Source organism: Typopeltis vanoorti, chromosome 21 (assembly GCF_054136105.1).
Source record: "Typopeltis vanoorti isolate ZY-2024b chromosome 21, IOZ_Tvanoo_1.0, whole genome shotgun sequence".
Taxonomy (NCBI): domain Eukaryota; kingdom Metazoa; phylum Arthropoda; class Arachnida; order Uropygi; family Thelyphonidae; genus Typopeltis; species Typopeltis vanoorti.
The window spans coordinates 85,580,055-85,602,374 of record NC_143569.1 but is presented as its reverse complement, the minus strand read 5'-3'; the positions used below and the strand labels follow the sequence as shown (position 1 = coordinate 85,602,374).

The window sequence follows — 22,320 nt, the reverse complement described above, 5'->3', positions numbered from 1 at the left end:
TTTCTTTTATAATGTCACCTGAAGAAGGCTGTTACAGGCCAAAACTAGTAGTGTGTTTATATTAACACCTTTTTAATTAAATCTCGGTTCTAGTCATTCAATTTTTTTCATAAAACTATGTATGTTAACCGAGTCAATGATCATTCTGTCATATATATATATACAGGGTGTTCGGGATAAATTTGACAGTTTCGTAAGGAAAAAGAAAATCTTCTTTGTATCTATTAAATTTAATGAATTGACAAAAAAACATTACAGGCAGAGTTAATTACAATACTATCAACAAGATTTACTCAAAATAACCACCATTAGCATCGATCACAGCTTCAATTCTGCTTCGGAACCTCGAACAAGCTGATGCTACAGTCTCCCTGGGAAGGGCCGCAAAAACTGTTTTAATTTTATCCATTAACTGGGCTTTTGTATTACTGGAAGTGCGATTGGTGTCTTTTTCAACTGCGCCCCATACAAAATAATCCATGGGGTTAAGGTCTGGGGAGTTTGGAGGCCAAACATTTGGACTGGTGAAGTCGTAGAAATTTTCAGACAACCATTTTTGACTTTTCCCAGAGGTGTGGCAAGGGGCCGAATCCTGCTGCCATACATACGGCCTACCATTGGCTACCCTTGTTATCCAGGGCTTGACTACAGTTAGCAACTCCACGAACAAAGCCCGAATTCCAATGCCAGGGTTCTTCAACACCTGTTCCTGCAGATTTGCGAGGAATTCTGCTGTACGAACGCAATCAGATCGTCTGCTAGGGATCTTTCTTCTTGCTACATCCTCGTAGTCACCATTGCAAGTCTCTAGTTCATGCCTGATTGTTTTTACTGTATTCAGGGAGCATTGGGCAGCAGTCGTAATATCCTTATTTTGATGGCGGGCACGAATCATCATGATACAAGTTATTCTCTTCCATGATTCAGGTGGGTTCCAGCTATCCATCCTTTCTGACATCTTGTATATGAATGAAGAAGGGTCCAAACTTTTAAATGAAGAGAAGTGTGTGTTAATACATGTAACTTACGGAAAAATATAATTAATTATAAATATGTCAAATTTATCCCGAACACCCTGTATATATAATGTTGGAGGAGATATAGATATAGCTACTCACTGAGGAGACCTCAAAAAAGGTTGAAACCGGTCTGGGTAGTGACCCCACCCATAATGTATTGCAGTATAGATCTTTTAGTGAGATGTGCTTTACATTATGGGAAAATACTAAGAATAGTGATCAGAGCTTTACCCACCTTTACAATGAGTTGCCCTAGTGTTGTACCATCTTTAGACTTGAACTATGTTTCAGGCACAAACCAAAATAAAAAACACTGACCAGGCATGCAGTCAGGAATACATATCCATACTTGAAGTAGAAAAAGCCATCAAAGGTTTGAAATGTGGAAAGGCAGCAGGAGTAGATGATATTCGACCAGAAATGCTGAAGTATGGTGGTATAAGAGTCTTACAGTGGCTGCACTGCATAGTTCAGAAAGCCTGGACAGAGGGACGAATTCCCGATGATTGGAGTAGAGCTCTCATAGTACCCATATATAAAAAGGGAAATAAAACTGAATGTGAGAATTACAGAGGCATTTCCCTACTGAGTGTTCCTGGCAAGATCTATGCAAGTATACTTGAGAAACGGTTGAGAGGAATTGTGGAAGAAAAGCTTGGTGAAGAACAAGCTGGATTCAGGCCAAATAGAGGCTGTCAGGATCAGATCTTCACTTTACGACAAATAGTCGAGAAAGCATGGGAATATAACAAAGATCTGTATTTAAGTTTTGTCGATTTGGAAAAGGCATATGACAAGGTGCCAAGAGAGAAGCTATTCAATACACTGCAGTTATATGGTGTCAATGGGGCATTATATCAAGCAATACTTGGTCTTTATTTGAGTTGTGAGTCAGCAGTTAGAATTGAAGGAAGTACAGGAAGATGGTTTAATGTTAAATCTGGTGTGAGACAAGGATGTACGTTATCCCCTCTGTTATTCATTATATATATGGATCACATTATGAAGGAATGTGGCATTAAACCTGATATCAAAATTGGAGATGTTAATGTCAGCTCTTTGCTTTATGCGGATGATGTTATACTTCTAAATAAATCCGCTACAAGTCTGCAAGATTCTCTGACTAAATTGAATAGCTGTTGTAATAGATATGGTATGAAGGTCAGCAATAAAAAGACAAAGACAATGAAAATAGGCAGAATCATTGAAAATGTCAACTGTGTTGTGAATGGAGAACCGGTGGAACAAGTAAAACATTTCAGCTACTTAGGCACAATTTTTACTGAAGATGGTAAACTAAATATAGAAATAGACAACAGAATCAGCAAAGCTGGTATGGTGGGAAGTCAATTGAATAAATTCATATGGAATAAGAAAGAAATTAGTCGGAACACTAAATTAGCTGTATACAAGACTGTGTTCAAACCAATTTTAACTTATGGATCTGAAAGCTGGGTCAGAAGTAAAACACTTGACCAAAGACTAGAGACCGCAGATATGAGAGTCCTGAGAAAGATTAGAGGCGTGAACAGATGGCATCAATGGCAATATCATATTAAAAATGAGGATATTAGGAAAGAACTTGACATTGTCAGCATCCAGGAATGCGTTAGCAGAGCTAATCTCAGATGGTATGGTCACTTAAATAGAATGGGAGAGGAAAGATTAGCAAAACAAGTGTTCTCTGCCAGGTTGGCAGGAAAACGACCCAGAGGAAGACCAAGATATAGGTGGATTGATACGGTACAAAGTGCCTTAGACGATAGAAATATAAGATCTGATAATGTTGGAGTCTTGACAAGTAACAGACTGATTTGGAGGAAAATTGTGGATAGGAAGTTAGTAATGATGTAATTTTTTCATGTAGTACTGTCATATCCTGTACACCCCTTGAGGGTACATGGCAGGAATTTGATGATGATGATGATGATGACAAACTTAATTGTTTGCATACTTGGGATTAGGAGTTAAATAACCAAGCTTATAAAATTAATTGGTAACCCTGATATATATATATATATATATATATATATAAAAAAGAGTAAACTAGTAGTATCTTGTTAAATATATCTTGTCATCTTTTCTCGTGGTAATAGTCATTAAACCTTTTTTTTTATAATATTCCAACCGAGTAAAAATGAATTTTGAAAATATATATATATTTTCAAAATTCATACTTGTGACTGGGCATACTATGGACCAACAGTTGACATTGCCTCAGAGAACATAAAAAATACATTTGGCACCATCATTATGGCAAGTCAGGATTAGCATACCATGCCTTGGATACCCCTTCACATGGGATCAAATGAAAAAAAAAAAAAGTGCTACACGACATTATAAACAATTATTATTATTATTATTTAAACCTCCATGGAGTCAAAAGACTCGTCGCGGGAGGTCCTTCCTAGGAAACACAAAGTCTATCAAGACTCATCGTGGGAGGTCCCTCCTAGGAAACACAAAGCCTATCATACCACTCAAACTCATTGACCGTTCTCGCTCTCACCACTCTATCAGGCAATGCATTCCACAGTTCAAGCACCCTCCATGCAAAGAAATCACTCCTCACCCTCTTGCTCACAGTTTCTTTTCGTAACTTCCAGGGATGGCCCCTTGTCATCACTCCTTCCCACTGTTCAACCAAGCAAAAGAACTCTCTGCATCAGTCACTTTATTCCCATTTTTATCCAACGATGTCATTCTTCCAATCATTTCTCCTCCTACTGGCCACATAGCTAAAAAATTCCCTAGGATTTTCTTTGGATCTTAGGGTCAATCTCTTCTCATATTCCAGTTTCGCCTTCCTTACCATACTAGTCACTCTCCTGGCCTGTGTCTTATATTCTTCATGCACCTGCTCTTCACCTGTCTCCTTATTACAGTTCCTTTTTAATATTGTTTGTCATCCACTTTACACCAAATTGTGTCCTCTTCTTCACTTGTGGAATACAGCTTACTATTGCTGCTAACAAATATTCCTTCACAATTTCCCAATAAACAAGTGAGAAGACTGTTTTTGGGATCATCAGCTGCTTTAAAACATACCCCAAACCTCGACAAGTATGGCTGTATCAATTTACCAAAAATCTGGGAAACAGTCATTTTAAGATCAAACTAATACTTGTTGACTCTCTCCTTATTAATCAATAGACGGTGCCAATTAGGATTTTAGTTCCCTGTGTTTCCATTACAATTTTATACTGGTCCCGCTGTTAACTAATTGCTGTACATACACTGTGACAAACTGTTCTTTGTGCTCGGAAGATGGATATAACATCAGTGACTTATCAGCAAGTAAGTTAAATACATATTAATGATTTTCTTATTATTCCTGCATTGTGAATTAAAACCATTAAAATAAACAAAACATTATTGTCCCAAATGGCATTCTGTAATGCCAGGCAACACATGGATGAGAATGGCTATGTTAGTGTTACTCCATAGGAGAAGAAATCAACACTAGACTGTGGTCTGAACTGCCTAGAGAACATCCACAGGTTACTTGAAAGAATTATTAGTGAAAAAGAGAGGAAGTGTTGGAGAGTGGTTAGGCTTATCTGGTATTCTGACAAGTGTTGTGAACAATTTGTGTAAAATCAATACTAACAGCAATTGCCTTGGCATCTTTATCTGCTGGCTAAGTATAGTTGGAAAAATAAAGGCAGTTGAGTTATAAATATTTTAATTAAAATCTCCAAGGAAGATAACTTCACAAGTAGGAAAGTTAGAGACTGTTAGACTGGAGAAAAATCAACATTTAAAGGAAGGAAATCAAAAAGTTCAGAATGGTTGGTGACACCTGCTCAGAAAACAGCAACCTAACCAAATGCCTGTACCTTCCCTGTTTAGATGAAATCAGCTATTTTCTGTCATCAAATGTCCCAATCATCAACATCTATTCCTACTATCATGCCATTCATCTGTGCAGCATTGCACCGAAGCAATATGGCAGGAAAGGAAGGATATAACCTGGGATCAAGAGGAAACAACTGGATTTGAAGAGGGTTCTAAGATGAATATGGAAAAAAGGAAATGGCTTGAGTTGAGCATGGAGAAATCACATCGAATGAGTGGTATAAGTGGAACTACCTATAGATCCATGAATGAGCTGCTATGTTTGTATACAAATGCTACAAGTGTAAGACCACAAGGCAAATGAAATGATTGCACTAATTGAGTCTATTTGCCCAAATATTCTTGGAATAAGTGAGACATTGTTGGATGAGGATGACAACCTGACAGGAATAGAGATGGAAGGGTATGATGTGTTTTGTGAAGATAGAAAGGGTAAAAATGGAGGGGGGGTGCCATTGATGACAGAGGAAGTGTTATGTCCATACAAGGTAGAGATGCAAGAGGGAAATAGGGCCAGTGGTTTTGAGGCAGTATGGTGTGAGATAGAGGTGAATAGAATCAAATACTAGGTTGGATGTTGCTATAGACAGGTAATGTGGATGGTGGTGATAATGAAATGTATAATCAAATTAGCCATGCAAATAAGAAAAGGGTGATCATTATGGGCGATTTTAATTATGGCAATATAGACTAGAATGATGAGATAGCAACTGGAAGTAAAGAAAATGAGTCTCTTGAGTTTTTGAGGGATAACTACCTCAGACAGTATGTAACAGAGGGCACGTGAGGATTGAGGGTCTTGGATTTGGTCATCTCATCAGAGGATGTAATTATAAATGAGGTGTCAAATCATCCACCAATTGGTGAGAGTGACCATGAAGTGATTACCTGGGTGGTTGCCAGCAGTGCGAGGACCTCTGTGAGAAAAGGGTATATGTGGAACTACAAGGGTGGTGTTTATGAAGAGATTGCGAGACAGCTTGTAGGTGTAGCATGGAATGAGGAGTTAGCTGGAAAAGAGAACAATGCAGCTCAGGGGACATTCAAGAACTAACTAGCAGAAGCAATGTCTAAATGTATTCCAAGGATTAGAAGGTTAAATAAGGCAGGTGTGAAATGGATGAATGAAGAGATTAAGCATGTGATACAGAGAAAAAGAGCATTATGGTGGCAGTATAAGAGAAGTGGTAATAACCAATTCCATGAGGATTACAAAGACCAGGCAAGGCAGGTGACTTGGGTGGTAAGAGTAGCAAAAGTGAGGCATGAGCAGCAGTTAGCTAATGAAGCCAAAAAGAATCCTTTCTTTCGATACACAGCCAGCAAAAAAAAGAATAATTATGGAAGGATGACAATGATTGGAGAAAATGGTATAAGGACAACTGTTGCGGAAGATATAGTTGAGATACTTAATGAGCAGTTCATATAGGTCTTTCATTCTTGTGAATGTGACTTCATGGAGAGATTCAGAGCAGTTGATGATGGGAAAGACAGACTGATTATAAGTGAGCAAAAGGTGTATGGGGGAGTTGAGCAAACTTGATGTTAATAAGGCTGTGGGACTTGAAAATATATCATCACATATTCTGAAGGAATTTGCCAAGGAGTTGACATCTGCCTTGTCATATTTTTTTAATATGAATCTTGCAGTGGATCAAGTTCCAAACGAGTGGAAGGAGGGCAAGATTATGCCACTTCATAAGGGAGGTGATAGAACTTAAGCATCAAATTATAGGCCTATCTGTGTGTCAGGTTTTGTGGTTAATTTGTTGGATAAGCTGGTATCAACTAGGATCCAGAATTGGGTTGACAACAATGGTATAATCTTTGATGGACAGCAAGGATTTGTAAAGGAAAATCATGTTTTTAGTAATCTACTTACTTATTACAATAAGGTGACAGCTTCCTTGGACAGAGGAGAGGGATACACAGTAATATACTTAGATTTCACAAAGGCTTTTGATAGATTACCGTATGATAAGTTGATAGTCAAACTAGAGTGGATGGGATTGGATACTAGATTAGTGCATTGGATTGGAGACTGGCTATCTGATAGGCATCACAAAGTTGTGTATGGGGGGGGGGAGCAATATCCCGGAAGAGGAGAGTCACAAGTGGTGTACCTCAGGGAGCTGTTTTAGGGCCATTACTGTTTAACTTGTATGTTAATGATATTGGCGAAGATTTGGATGGACACATTCAGTTGTTTGCAGATGATTCAAAGGACGAACTATGATGAGTAGAGAAGATGTTGTGGCCTTACAAGAAGACTTGAATAAATTGAGTGAATGGGCACAGGAATGCGAGTTCAATGCTGCAAAATGTAAGGTTTTAAAATTTGGGAAACAAAGATGGATGTAGAATTTATGCTTGGTGGGTATATTTTTGGAGATGGAGAAAATAAGAGATCTTGGGGTGATAGTGGATAAGGATCTGAAATTTAAGGGACACACTGCCAAAATTGTGAGGACAACACAATTCCTACTTCAACTTGTATAAGGATTTGATTAGGCCACACACATGGACTACTGTGCACGAATATGATCACCTGGATTTCAAAAGGACAAAGAGATGTTGGAAAGGGTCCAGAGGTGACTGACTAAGGTAGTTTCTTACCTCTGGAATGTCGAATATGAGGAAAGGTTGAGAAGATGCAATTTACAGAGTATAGTATATAGGAGGAAGAGGGAAGATATGATAGACACCTACAAGTTAGTAAGGAGTTGTTAGAGGATCAACGTTGGAGAGGTTCTACAGAAAACAGTGGGAGATCAGTTAGAACCAGGGGTCATCCCTGAAAGTTGTATAAGGAAGGTGTGAGCAGAGGAGTGAGAAGAAGGCATTTTGCATGCAGAGTTGTGAATGATTTTAATGCCTTGCCTGAGAGTGTAGTGTCTGCAGAGAATTTGAGTGTGTTTAAGGTGCAGTAAGATGAGCTGTGTGTATGATAAAAGGACCTCCTAGATGAGTCTTTGACTCCATGGGGTCTTGGGGTAATAATAATAGTATATACTTACTATTGCACACTTTTTTTTCGTTGCAAAATCTCTTAACACTGCTGTCAAATCTTTTGTTAACAATGCCACACTGCCTCTCAGGTCATTTGAATCAACTATCATTATCATCCCCATTTTGGCCTCAGTTTCTCTCTTCAGTGCCATAGTCTTTTTCTCATTCTGGACACCCTGAATCATCACACATTGCAATCCTCACAGCCTCAATCATTTCCCTTATACTGGCATCCCTCTTTCTCTTGTCGAGATCAAGATTTCACTTTATGACAAATAGTTGAGAAATCAGGAATATAACAAGGATCTGTACCAAAGTTTTGTAAATCTGGAAAAGGGAGACAATAAGGTACCCAGATAAATGCTTTTCAAAAAGGTACATTTATATGGAGTAAATGGAAGATTATAACGAGCAAAACATAGTCTATATTTAAATTGTAAGTTAGTTATTATTACAGTTAGAATTGAAGGAATACAAGAAGATGGTTTGATGTAAAATCAGGTGCAAGACAGGAATGCACACTATCTCCATTCTTATTCATCATATATATGGATATCATTATGAAAAAAACTGGCATTAAACCTAATATTAGAATCAGAAATATCAAACTTTTTTTTTTTTATGCAGATGATGTACTCCTAAAACACATCCAGTGTTTAGAAGTTTCCAGGATTCTCTAATTTAATTGAATAACAGCTTTAACAAATTTGGCACAAAAATTAGCAATAAAATGACAAAAACTATGAAGCAGGTAGGAACTGTTGGAAGAAGATAGAAAGAAATGTGAAAGAGTAAAAATTGTAGGATAGTGTAAAAATAATCATAATTTAAAATTCTGAATATTTTTACAAATTGTTTTATTAGTTTTGGTTGCATTGTCAGTGCGATGTGCCCGTTATTGATGTTATTTTGTCAAAATGAAATGTAAAGCATTTAAAAAATTGTTGTACTTACTGGATTTGGATAGCTGTGTTACTTTCAGAAATTTTATTGTAGTTTAAAATATTAAGTGTTGTGTTTTATGAAGACATTCTCTTGTCGTTAACAGAGACAATGATTCAGCCATTATGCCTAACTTCTTGCTTGCCACTTTCACAGAGTGCGCATGCTCGTCAAGGAGTTTGATGGGTGATTGGCAGGTGACAGAGAGAGCATTCAGTATCGAGGTAATGGAAAGTAACAAGAAAGATACGGAAAGAAAAGAGAACATAGGCCAGCAGATATTTGGGTTCTGAGGAAATTAAGTTTTTTTTATGTGACAGTCTGAGGAAAATTAGTAGTACATTCCGAAAAAGGAATCATAGAACTGTGAGTTTTTAAAGTGGGAGACTGTCAATAAGTACTGGTAAATAAAAGAAGATATTGCGATTGACGTTCTATAGAAATGTTCGTGACAACGCTGATTGAAAATTCCATCTGTCTTAAGGACGCCAGATCTAACTATTTAGCACCAATCGCCCACAAACAAAGTTAGGAGCAACCAACCACCATCGGACCACTGCTTGGTTATCAACCAATCAAACCACAATCTTACCCAAGGTGAACTCTCGCTGCTAAAGAAAGGTTTGAACTACACCACTGCTCCGAGGTCAGTGAACAAACTTGATATCGTGTATCATATCAGAGAGATTTAAGATCCCTCCCCACCATTTTGGCTGATAAAATACGAATGGAAACATAGTGTATACTAAATTCAAACAAAAAACTAAGCAACAACTTAAACAAAACCGAAAACCTAGCCCTTAAATCCTTAAAAAATAACCAAGACATTATAATCACGAAAGCAGATAAAGGCAATGCCACTGTCCTTTTAGACCGTACAACATACATTGAAAAATGAACCATTTAATATTGGACCACAACACCTACCAAATGGTAAACTACAACCCCACAAAAGGTAACAAAAAGAAAACAACTGAATTAATCAAATCCGTCCACACATGGTCCGAAGAAACAACAAAAAAATTAATACCTCATTATGCCCGTGGCCCCAGAATTTATGGCCTGCCAAAAATACACAAACCAGGCACACCTCTACGTCCGATGGTTGAAGGAATTGACAGCCCAAATTATCACTTAGCCAAAAAATTAGCAGCTACACTCAAGGAATTGGTAGGTCAGTCCCCTTCCTACATAAAAAATACACAACATTTCATTAATAAAATTAAAAACATTACACTCAACGACCAAGATTTATTAGTCAGCTTTGACATAACTTCCCTTTTCACTAATGTCCCAATCAATGACACTATCTTGCTCCTACAGAACATATTTCCACACGACATCACGGCCCTCTTTGCCCACGTACTCCGCTCTGGATATTTTGTGTGGCAAAACAATTTTTACCTTCAAAAAGAAGGTACAGCCATGGGCTCACCTCTCCCCCCCCCCAATAGCTAACTTTTATATGGAAGACTTTGAGCAATGTGCTCTAGAGACAGCATGTCTAAAGCCCAAAATTTGGCTCATATACGTCGACGATATTTTCGCCGTTTGGCCCCACGGCCACGAAGCTCTAAATACATTCCTTAGCCACCTAAAGAAACAACATAAACGTATCCAATTCACCATTGAAATCGAAAAAAACAACTCTCTTCCTTTCCTAGACACACTTGTCACACGTCTTCCCTCTGGTTGTCTCTCCTTCTCAGTTTACTGCAAACCTACATACACAAAAATTCTTACCACCACCCAATACAAAAACTAAGTGTCATAAGCACCCTTAAACACAGAGCTCTAACTATTTGTTCTAATGAACAGGTTCTAAACCAGGAATACAAGATCATCAACCAAACATTTATAAAAAATGGATACAGTAAAAAAACTATTCATAAGATCCTCCATAAAGATACCAGTAAGAACAAAAAAGATTTCAGGAATGCTATTGCCATTCCTTATGTTAGAGGCATTTCTGAAAAAATAGACGGAACACTATGCAAATACAACATTAAAACCACCTTTAAACCCACAAATAAGTTAAGACACCTACTCAGTTCTTCTAAAGATCCTCTTCCACACCTAGCCCACCCAGGGGTACACAAAATACAATGCACATGTAACATACCATACATAGGGGAAACAGGGCGAACTATCCCAATCAGACAAGACGAACACAAACGACACATTAAATATCTCCATTTTGGAAAAACTGGCCTTTCTGACCACGCACTCCAAACATACTACAGGATTGATTGAAAAAATACCAAGTCCCTACACTGCACCAAAACCTGGTTTGAGAGAAAATTTAAAGAGTCATGTGAAATGCTCAAACACAACCCAAATCTCAACAAAAATGATGGCCTAACCATTTCAAGAAAGTGGAGGACCCATCTACAACCTGTATAACAACCTAAACTAGCCATAGAAAAATCCCACTACAAGAAGACAACCTGGTGAAGTGTTTGTAACATTCAACAGCAACTGAAGGAAATCATATTATAACAATCAGAACTATCCAGAAGAATATTAATACATGAGGACTTTAGCAGTTTTTTGTAGTTGTATTTATTTATTTATTAATTTTTTATTTATTTATTTATTATTTTTTTTTTTTTTTATCACTAGAGGTCAGGCTAGGGAAAAGGATTAATTAACTACGTAGATTTAGTTTACTGGTATACAGGGCATGAGCATGTAGCTTGGTTCCTTATACATTTGTATTCTTCCGATGATGACCTCAATACAGGGGTCGAAACATCAAGTTTTATTTTATTAGTAATTAATAAAATAATTTGTTAATCACGTGTGTTTTTGTGTCCCTAAATTTACAAATATGAGTGCTGATCACCGTGTAACCTTAAATTAAAAGAAATAAGTAAATTAAGTTTGCAGAAAACTAGACAGTATATAAATTGTTTTAGAAAGTAAAGTCATTTGCATTAGGAGATTTAGTATTGTTAGATGATAAATCTAGTATGAAAAGGGTTGGAAAATTAGGAAGGAAAGCTTTAGGTCCATACAGAATTCTAGCCCAATTTTCTCCTGTGAATTTTAGGATTCAAGATGTCGAAAATCCTAGTAAAATTATAAATGTACACTCTGATAGGTTAAAAAAGGTACTTTTTTAGGGATTAGAAATTTAATTACATTAGGAGAAATATGAATAAAATACTGAAAGATGAGGGTTGTTTTCCTGATACTAATTGTGCATCTCATTCACAATTAAATAGTAGGAAAGGGAATAGTTTTAAAGCTCATAATTCAAATACACAGCAATGGAGAAAATTAAATTTGGGTAAAACAAAACCTAATACAAGAAATTCCAGAAATCTCAGAGTACATAATTCAGATAATGTACAATGTAAGAGTGATGATAATCAAAAAGACTCTAACATGGATGAAATAATAGCAGAATATCATAAGTTAGTTAGCTTAGAGTTAAACTAGAGGAATGTGAAAATACTTCTAATTTAGTTAATAAGGATAAAGAATCTCAGAAACCTGTAGAATTTGATTCTGATAGTGATGATTCTGTAGATTTAGAACATAGTTCAAGTAGTTTAAATGAAATATTTGAGAAGTATAGAAATGAAATTGGTAAGTATAATAAATTGGAAGATGTAAATTCCGAATTATCTTTAGCATCAGATGATTCTGAAATTACTGATTCAGAGATTGTAAATAATGATAAGCAAGAATCACATTATTATTTAAGATCTAGGAATAAGCATTAAAAGTTTTGTTAGATATAGGTTAAATATTTAAAATTTTTTTTTTTTAAATTTTCAGAGAAAGATGAACCTGATGTAAAAATAATCATAATTTAAAATTCTGAATATTTTTACAAATTGTTTATATTAGTACGTTTATTAGTTTTGGTTTCATAACACACATTGTCATTACTTGCGATGTGCCTGTTATTGATGTTATTTTGTCAAAATGAAATGTAAAGTATCTAAAAAATTGTTGTACTTACTGGATTTGGATAGCTGTGTTACTTTCGAAAATTTTATTGTAGTTTAAAATATTGTGTTGTGTTTTATGAAGACATTCTCTTGTCGTTAACGGAGACAACGATTCAGCCATTATGCCTAACTTCTTGCTTGCCACTTTCACAGAGTGCGCATGCTCGTCGAGGAGTTTGATGGGTGATTGACAGCTGACAGAGAGGGCATTCAGTATCGAGGTAACAGGGAGCAACAAGAGAGTGTTTGGAAAAAAAGAGAATGCAGGCCAGTAGATATTTGGGTTCTGAGGAAATTAAGTTTTTTTTATATGACAGTCTGAGGAAAATTAATAGTACATTCCAAAAAAGGAATCGTAGAACTGTGAGTTTTTAAAGTGGGAGGCTGTCAATAAGTACTGGTAAATAAAAGAAGTTATTGCGATTGATGTTCTATAGAAATGTCAATCGCAATATCTGTTCGAGGAAACGATTGAAAATTTCATGTCTTAAGGACACCAGAGCTAACTGTTATTTCTACTGGAGAAGGAGACAGAATTTAGCAACTTAGATAAAGCAGTAGAAGAAACCTTTTGCTGGTACAAGAATTAGCAAAATTGAATTGCATGAAGTGAGAGTAATTATACTTCAGTGAATTCAGAATGTCTACACTTCAGAGTCAAGAAGAATTAATGTGTGCTACATGAGGGTGATGAGGAAGGATCCTAAGAAAAAGAAGAAGAGAGTCTTATATCTTTGGAAAAGGGCCTTAACAAAGAAATCGACTATGAATATTTTATTATTGTGTAAACAAAGTATTTAGAGTGGAAGTGATGAAGTATATGTTAAACAAATCAGTAATAGAATGAGTTAGAAAATTGGTGATCTCATAAGTGTAAGTTTATTTTAAAAGGCCTTGGATCCAATTAATTTTGTAGTTAGTTATGTAATTTTGTTTGGAGTTTATATATTGTTTTTGTTTTATTAAATGTCTAATTTTTGTATTTGGTCTTGAGTCAGTGATATTTTTGGATTCTGAAAGAAACAGTAAAAAGGTCATTGCACCAATCGGAGTGAACTCTTGTGCATATATAAATACACTTGGAAATAGAAATAATCATTATAGGGAAAATCTCATAAAACTGAGGATAAAAATTAATAATATTATCTTATCTAAACAAATGGTGCAGTCGAACAGAGATCTTCTCTTAGCAGAGATTAAATTCTAATAATAATTTGGTGTGAAGTGGAGATTAACAGAATGAAATATATGGTGGGTGTTGCTACAGACCTGGCAGCTCAGTTGTAGGGGACGAAGAAATGCATCGCCAATTTAGCCTTATGGGTACCAAGCGAATGATCATTATGGGTGTCCACATTTTCCCAATATTGATTGGGTAGAAGAGAAATCTCATGATCAGAAAGAACAGGAATTTATTGACTTGTTGTGAGATAACTTTCTCAAGCAGCATGTGAAAGAAGGAACTCGAGGTCAAAGAGTGTTGGATTTGCTCATAGCGTCAGAACGGATCTTTGTCAAGAATATGGCTATTTTACCACCAATTGGTGACAGTGATCATGCTGTTCTTTCTTGGGAAGTATCGACTCGTATTGAAGATCTGATTAAATCAGGCTACATGTTGAATTACATGTTGATTTATTAACTATCATGTCACTTATATCTACCATATCTACTAGCTGACTTGAGATTATTATGAAATTTACTTAGTGAAATGACATAGACATTAAATTATGCATGATGACTTTTGAATTAACCATTTTGCATTTATGTTTCCCACTTGTTACTATTGTTATGTGCAATTCTAATATGGATATACGAAAGACGAAGAATTCTAAATGAATCACTCACAAGACATGACTGGAGAGCTCCATGAGAGCTTGAATGCAGCAAGAAGAGAAAGATGGCAACCAACAGTACAGGACATGGATTTTAGACACTCCAGTCATTAAGCCTGGACCTACAAAACCTAGAAGATGCTTCAACCCTGAAGATCCTTCAACCCATCAAGAAAAGCTGAATATACCTGAACCAAATAGCAAACTATATAATTAATCTCTCTAGAACACTTGCTGTTAAGAAACACATGAGAAATGTTAAAGTGGAATTGGACCAGGTAAAGCTGATATACTGTTCATGAGTTTGCTGGTCGTCTTTTTCTTTATATACCTTCCACAGCATTTTCTTCTTCTGCAGCTTATGCTTAATGATATTACTCATCCATCTAACTCCTACCCTATTAAACCTATTTACCTGAGGTATACAATTTACTATTGCTTCGTCTAGATGACACTTAACTATATCCCATGCACTACTAACATCCTTACCCTGCAGTGTTTTATGCCATGGTACAGATTTAAGCTTCTTCCTAAGCATGTCATAATCAACTGCCTTGTAGTTCCACAAATACCCCTTCTTGAAAGAATATTCCTCATGTTTCATAATTTCCCAAGTCAAGACCACATGGTCACTTTCACCAATTGGAGGCAATGTTGTCAACTTGGTTATGGATAGCTCTTCTGATCCTATGACCAGAAGATCATAGGAATTTGGATGTCAGCATGCTCGGTGAACAAAGCTCTCTCCAGACATCTAACACCAAAACCATTTAGATGTAGTCCATCTGCATTGTACAAATCCTTCTTTCCGTCAAACAGGGACCACAGATCCACAAATTCTACATCATTTCTTTTGCACAATCTACTTATAGACTCATTGGCTATCAATGCCCTCCTCCTCAGTTCGCTTCTATCATAGCGTGTTTACTCACAATCTTCACTTTCTCACTCTTCAGTTTTTCCTCTTCTAACAACTCCTTTACATTCTCTCTTATAGAATACTTCTCACCTCTCAAATCATTGGTACCAATCAAGACAATCATTTGCTTCGACTTACCTTTTTGCATCCAGATGGCATGACTAATATCATGAATTTTTACACCCTGGAAACACGATTTTGTCATACTTTCGTTGAGTACTCCCCCTGATTATTGAGTCTCCATATATAATTTTCTCCTTTACTTGTTTTTCTTGTTTGTTCAGTCGGTCTTTATTATTCTTTCGTATTACCTGCTTCTTTCTTTTTTCAGCCCTGCTTAACTCTTGCTGGTGCAGTTTTTCTATTTTGTACTTTGTCCTATGAAGGATAACATTTAAGCATGCTATTTCTTTATTGATATCCATTTCATTCTCATCTATTTCCATGGCCGCACGTTTGATATTATTAACATCATTTTCCATCTTATCATCAGCATTTGTTGGGTTTTGTCACCCAACATTCTTTCTTTTTTCAGCCCTGCTTAACTCTTGCTGGTGCAGTTTTTCTATTTTGTACTTTGTCCTATGAAAGATAACATTTAAGCATGCTATTTCTTTATTGATATCCATTTCGTTCTCATTTATTTCCATGGCCGCATGTTTGATATTATTAACATCATTTTCCATCTTATCATCAGCATTTGTTGGGTTTTGTCACCTAACAGACACTTACTTTTAAAATACTTAATACATATTCTCTCTCCAGTTTCAATTTCCTTCCACATATTCTTTAATTTTCTCGACGCATACATTTCGCATACACTGCACTGAATAATATCCTGCAAATTCAAGTTGCCACACAACATGGTCTTTGCTGCCATTGTTCATTGGTGCCATGCTGAAAATATCACAATAAAAATGTTATAACTATACTAATACTCTAAAAACACGAAAATCTACACTAATACACTATAATACTTTAATTTTCTGATGAAAAAACAACAAAACAGATAAAAATCGCTAATTTCACACAAGTGCTAAATTATGCGACAATATAATATAATATAATAATATAATTTGGAAGATAATGCGACATTATCTTCCAAAACTGTCGGCCTGGTTGGCTGAGTGGTTAGCATATCCGCTCTCCAGCCAAAAGGCTGTGGGTTCGAATTCTGCTGTGGGCATGGATGTTTGTGATTGTCTGTGAAAATACTAGTGGTGGTGGTCGGCGGTAGATGCCGTTGGTATAGATGATGAAGGTAGTTGAGGTTGGTGGAGTGGTGGAGACAGAGAGCTGTAGAGTAGGTACCCTCCCTCGATGAGTCTTTGGACTCCCTGGAGGTGCTATGTAATAATAATAATAATAACCTCAAACCATCTCGAATTGGACTAGGAAATTAATGAGATCAGGGATGGTGGGAGGGGAAGAGGATAGCAGACATGGAGTTGATGTTTCAGAGTGCTGTAATACATGCCTCTGGTATATCTTATCATTCACTACATCATTTATTATCTTCCAAAATTCTATCAAGCAGAGTTAAAACAGAAATATACAAGACAATCATTAGACCTATTGTTTTATATGAAGCAGAAACCTTGGACATAATAGACCAAGATGCAAAAGTTATGCAGATCTTCAAAGATAAAATCATCAGAAAAAATCTGGACCTGTAAAAGATAACAAGTGAATGGAAAAGAAGACATAATCAAGAATTATATGAACTGTACAGGTCTTCAGCTCTGTATGATGAAATCAAAGTTTGTAAACTGAGTGGCTGGGACATATGGAAAGAATTGCTAAACAAGTGTCCGAGACAAAGCCTAATGGAAATCAGTCTAGAATAAGACGACAGCAACACTAAGAGGATAACATCCAAAATGATTTAGCACATATGAATTCTGGACTGGACTGGAGTGGAAGAACTCAAGGCAGAAAAGAGTGGAAGTTGGTACTTGAGGGGAAAGAACCTTAGAGGTTCATCAAGCTTAAGAAGAAGAAACATAATCTATAGTTATGAAAGTTAAAAAATTCAAACTCTCCACAAAATAAATTGACATACATTTAGTTTAACACAGTGCATTAAAAAAAAACTACTAATCTCACACCATAATTTAACATATTGATAATTATTCTTTACCTTCTGGAGTTGCCCCAAGACTTGAATGTCTCATTTCCTTCAACTGCTGACTTAATCTTTGAATTTTCTGGTCTGCATGTGTCAACTAAAATTGTTTTGAAAATACAACATTATTACAATAAACATTATAATGCTAAACCAGAACATGCAAATAACATAAAAGAAAAGAAAACAAGAGACATGGCTTGCAAAAACATACATAAATAAATCTTGAATGACTATAAAACAATGGGAGGTCAATTTTGAGGCCATGGTTTATTGAAGAGTTGGGTATAGTAATCCATGTGTATGGTAGAAATAAAAATTTCACTTCATAACTCTCTCAATTTTTATCTTAATGAATCGATGAACAGCTTATATATGAATAATATATGAATATCAAATCTCTCTCTCTCTCTCTCTGTCCCCCCCACCCTCCAGCCATCCAAATTTATTTCAGTAATATTGGTTGCTGAATGGGAAGAACATCAACATTGCATGGAAGCATTTAAAAAATACTTAAATGATGAAATATCAGAATGTGTTCCAAGAGTTCAAAAAATAAATAGGGTAGGAGTCAAATGGATGTGTAGTCTTATCAAGCAAGAGATTAGTAAGAAAAGGATGACGTGGAAGGATGATGTCTGTTATGAAAATTATAAGTAGAAGGTCAGAAGAGTCACAACTGTTGTACAGAAAGCTAAGTCTGAGTATGAAAAGAAACTGGCTCTGCAAGCAAAAAGTAACCTCAAAGAATTCTATTCGATATGCTGAAAGTAAAAGAAAGAATGAATATGAAACAATAATTCTACTAAATGCAGATGGTATGAGGTTGACAGATGCAGAAGGGGTTGTTCAACTAATGTGTCCATTTTGCTAAAAGCTATCAACCTGGTGTATGCAACATTGAGCTCACTGCAACCTCTTCACTAGATGAAGAAACTCAGGTGTATGAGGATGATTAGAGATGTTGCACAAACTGAATAAGAATTCAGCAATAGGAGCTGATGGGATATCAGCATAGATACTAAACAAGTGTTCAGGTGAATTGGCTATTCTTTTAACAAGGCTATATAATTTGCGTCTTAGGAACAGGAAAGATTCCACAGGAGCAGAAAGAATGTATGGTAATCCCACTGTACAAGACCGATGTATCCATCTATCGACCAATCAGTATCTCAGGAGTGGTGGTGAAGATTTTGAAAAAGTTGGTTAGGGCTTGCATTCAGAAATAGGTTGACAGAGAATCTCTACTTTGCAATGAACAGCATGGATTTACTAAGGAAAGGTCATGTTTTAGCAACTTGCTCTCACATTCTATAATAATGTTACCATTGAACTAGACAAGGGGAATGGACTGTTGCATAAATTGAAGAATATGGGTTTGGACTATAAAATATTAGCATGGATAAGAGGATGGCTGGTTGACAGATATCAAAATGTAGTATATGGGGGGGGGGATATGGTGAGTGTGCAAAATTTAAGGTAACCAGCAGTGTACCAGAAGGATCAGTTCTTGGTCTACTGTTATTCAATCTCTACATTAGTGACATTGGGAAGGATTTGACAGACAACATATAGCTATTTGCTGATGATGCAAAGATAGGTAGGATAACCAGGAATGCACCTGATATGCAGTACTTGCAGAATGATTTGAATAGGCTTGAATTGTGGGCATTGGAAAATGGATGTCAGTTCAATGTCAATAAATGTCAAGTCAAGCACTTCGGCATGATTAGATATACAATGTTGTATTATATTGGTTGGATTATGCTAGAAGAAACTGACCAGGCTAGGGATCTTTGAGTGTTAGTAGATAGAAAGTTGAAGTTCATGGCCATTTAGCAAATGAAGGTTTTGCCTCTTTACAAGGCCTAAATAAGACCTCATTTTGACTATTGTGTGCAGGTTTTGTCTCCTAGTTTCTGTTATGATTCTGATACAGTGGAGAGAGTGCAAAGTAGAATGCTAAAAATGACATCAGGATTGTGGAATACTGATTATGAAGACAGACTGAGAATTTGTAGACTGCAGACACTAGCAAACAGGAGAAAAAGAGGGTGATATGATCAAGACTTACAAACTTCTGGAAGGATCATACAGAATTTTAGTTGGAAGTTTTCATTTTACGGAGGGTGGGGAAAGGACAAGAGAGCATCCTTGGAAGCTGAGAATGAATGCTGCTAAGAAGGGGGGGGGGTAGGTTTTTCTCTCATAGAGTGGTGCATGATTGGAATGGATTGCTGTTCAGATGCTGTGTGTGCAAGCAGTGAATGAATTCAAGAATAAGAATGATAGCTGGTGCATGTAGTAGGTGGTCCCCCTCGATGAGTTCCTGACTCCCTGGAGGTCTCTCTTAATAATGATAATATCTGTGGCATGAAAAATAATACTATTTTTCATGTCACAGATATTGCTACAGAATTTTTTATTATAAATAATAATAAAAAATTCAGGAAAAAAAGGCAAGGCATGTTCGTATCCTATATCTATTCCAGGCTCTTGGTCACAATTCCAAAATTCAAATGAAATTGATAGTTAATTCAAAGCTATTCAAATATTCAAAAGTGTGCAGCATTTTGTCCCCTCATTCAAAAATAATAAAACTGCTTGCTGATTCTTTCTAGTGGGCCTGCTATAATGCTATAATAATTCACCTGAGGAATCTAACCAGATTCTTCAGGTGAATTACAGCTGAAGCAACTAAGGCTATAAGGCTAATATGTTATGTTTTTACCTGTCTACCTGTTATGCAGAATGAAAACCCACACTTCCAGGAGGGCGAGCTGTCAACTTTGCATGAGATTAATTCATCTCCAGTGAAAAAGTGTTTATAAAGATTCTTTCCATTCTCAATGGGAATGAAGCCTAGTCTTTCCAAGTAAACGACACCAAGGTTGCAAATGAGTTACAGACTCGCCCAGATGACAGGAATTAATTTATTGACTACAAATTCTAATAAGATGAAAACTATACAAAGGTATACCAATGTGTAGGTATTTAACCAATAGAAGAAAGACTGAGGACTGATATGACAAGTCGGTATTTTCCAAACTACAGAATAACCAGAACAACACATCAGATAACAAGACAACAGTCAACAAACCACATACAGTAATATGATCACTATGGATCATATTATTGTATGTGGATGTAGTATATCTGGATGTGGATGTATGTAGTAGCTCTGAAATATTACTGTATTTCAGAGCTACTACATACATGACATGATCAAAAACTGACATTCAATAAGAGAAATCTAGGAACCTACAGAGAACTGAAATGGGTGCTCTATAAATATTATAGCAAAATTACTCAAAAAAAAACAAACCATAATGAAGTTCTTTCAAGTAGCAATACAAATACACAAACACACCCTGTCTAGCATCCGTCCTTGAAAACAGTTAACTGCACACATGCAAGTGTGTGTCTGTGTATGTGTGCACTAATTTCTACATAAAAAAAAATACACTTGCTTACACACACACACACACACACACATAAACAGTTAAACTGATACTGAATCAAAACCATGAAACTACCACAATCTAATATCTTCCTCTAATAAGCTTAGCACAAGCTCCAAGGAAGATAGCAGAAATTTAGTAGAACAAACAGGAAGGAAAAGTGCAATGCAGTAGTGAGAAAACAATCATGGATATTTATCAAAAACGAATGTTCTCAGTATCTTGTACCAACAGTAAATGTAATCATAAAGTTTTACCTGTACATATGTAAATACTCTGTAAGATAATAATAGGTTAAACCTATTATGTATAAAAAAAAATATTATTATTATACAGGTATCTCCAGGGAGTGAGAAGACTCATCACAGGAAACCCATTACTCACATACTAGCCATTATTCATTCACAATTCACACAAGTGAATTTGGTAACTAGAGGGGCATATGATGTGAAGTGTTGGTTAGTAGCTCCAAAAAAGATAAGTGTATTGTGAGTAATAATCGGCAATATTTCTTCAATTTTAGTTTTGTACTATTTATTTTTGAAAATGAAGTGTGTATGAGTGATTTTTGGTGTGATTTATTAAATTGTTAGATTTATTATTTATTAAACAGAACACAATGGCAGTACTCACGAGGTCAACTATACAAGCATCGACCGGTCCAACTAGGCAAGCACCACAAAAATCAAGTGGCATTAATGAAATTGACTTTATGAAATTGATTCGATGTCATGAGTGTAATATGTATGCATGGCAGAGCGTAAGGGATGTGTTTGTGGAGAGAATGGACAGGGAACGAGGGAACATATGGATTTGTAGGAAGTGCAATTATTATATTATTAGACCACGAGGCAAAGAATGCAAAACAGACTGAAAAGATAAAAGAAAGATAGCATAAATGAAAGAAAAGGAAATGAACCAAAAACTAGTGAAACTGAGGGAGTGAAAGAATGCAAGAATGTAGAAGAGAAAGATAGCGAAAGCAAGAATGTAGAAGTGAAAGTTCGTGAAAGTAAGAATGTTGAAGTGAATGAAATGTACAAACAATGACAGTGACACTATGATCAAAATAAATCTCCCTCAAAAACTAATTTCAACAAATAAGCCAAAGCAAGGACAATATACAAACCATGCCAAAAGGCCAATATAAATGGATACATCATCACTTACAGACATGCAGACCAGATCTC

At 36.1% G+C, this 22,320-nt stretch overlaps 1 protein-coding gene across 2 annotated transcripts in view; it reads right to left on the bottom strand.

Moving 5' to 3' along the window:
* LOC150095072 (intraflagellar transport protein 81 homolog) overlaps positions 1 to 22,320 on the bottom strand; it is a 397,333-nt gene that overhangs the window by 199,063 nt on the left and 175,950 nt on the right. For both annotated transcript variants that reach the window (XM_090411322.1, XM_090411321.1), the window contains exon 7: positions 17,685 to 17,769. In XM_090411322.1, the coding sequence (XP_090267448.1) occupies positions 17,685 to 17,769 (85 nt within the window). The remainder of the gene's footprint in view (positions 1 to 17,684; positions 17,770 to 22,320) is intronic.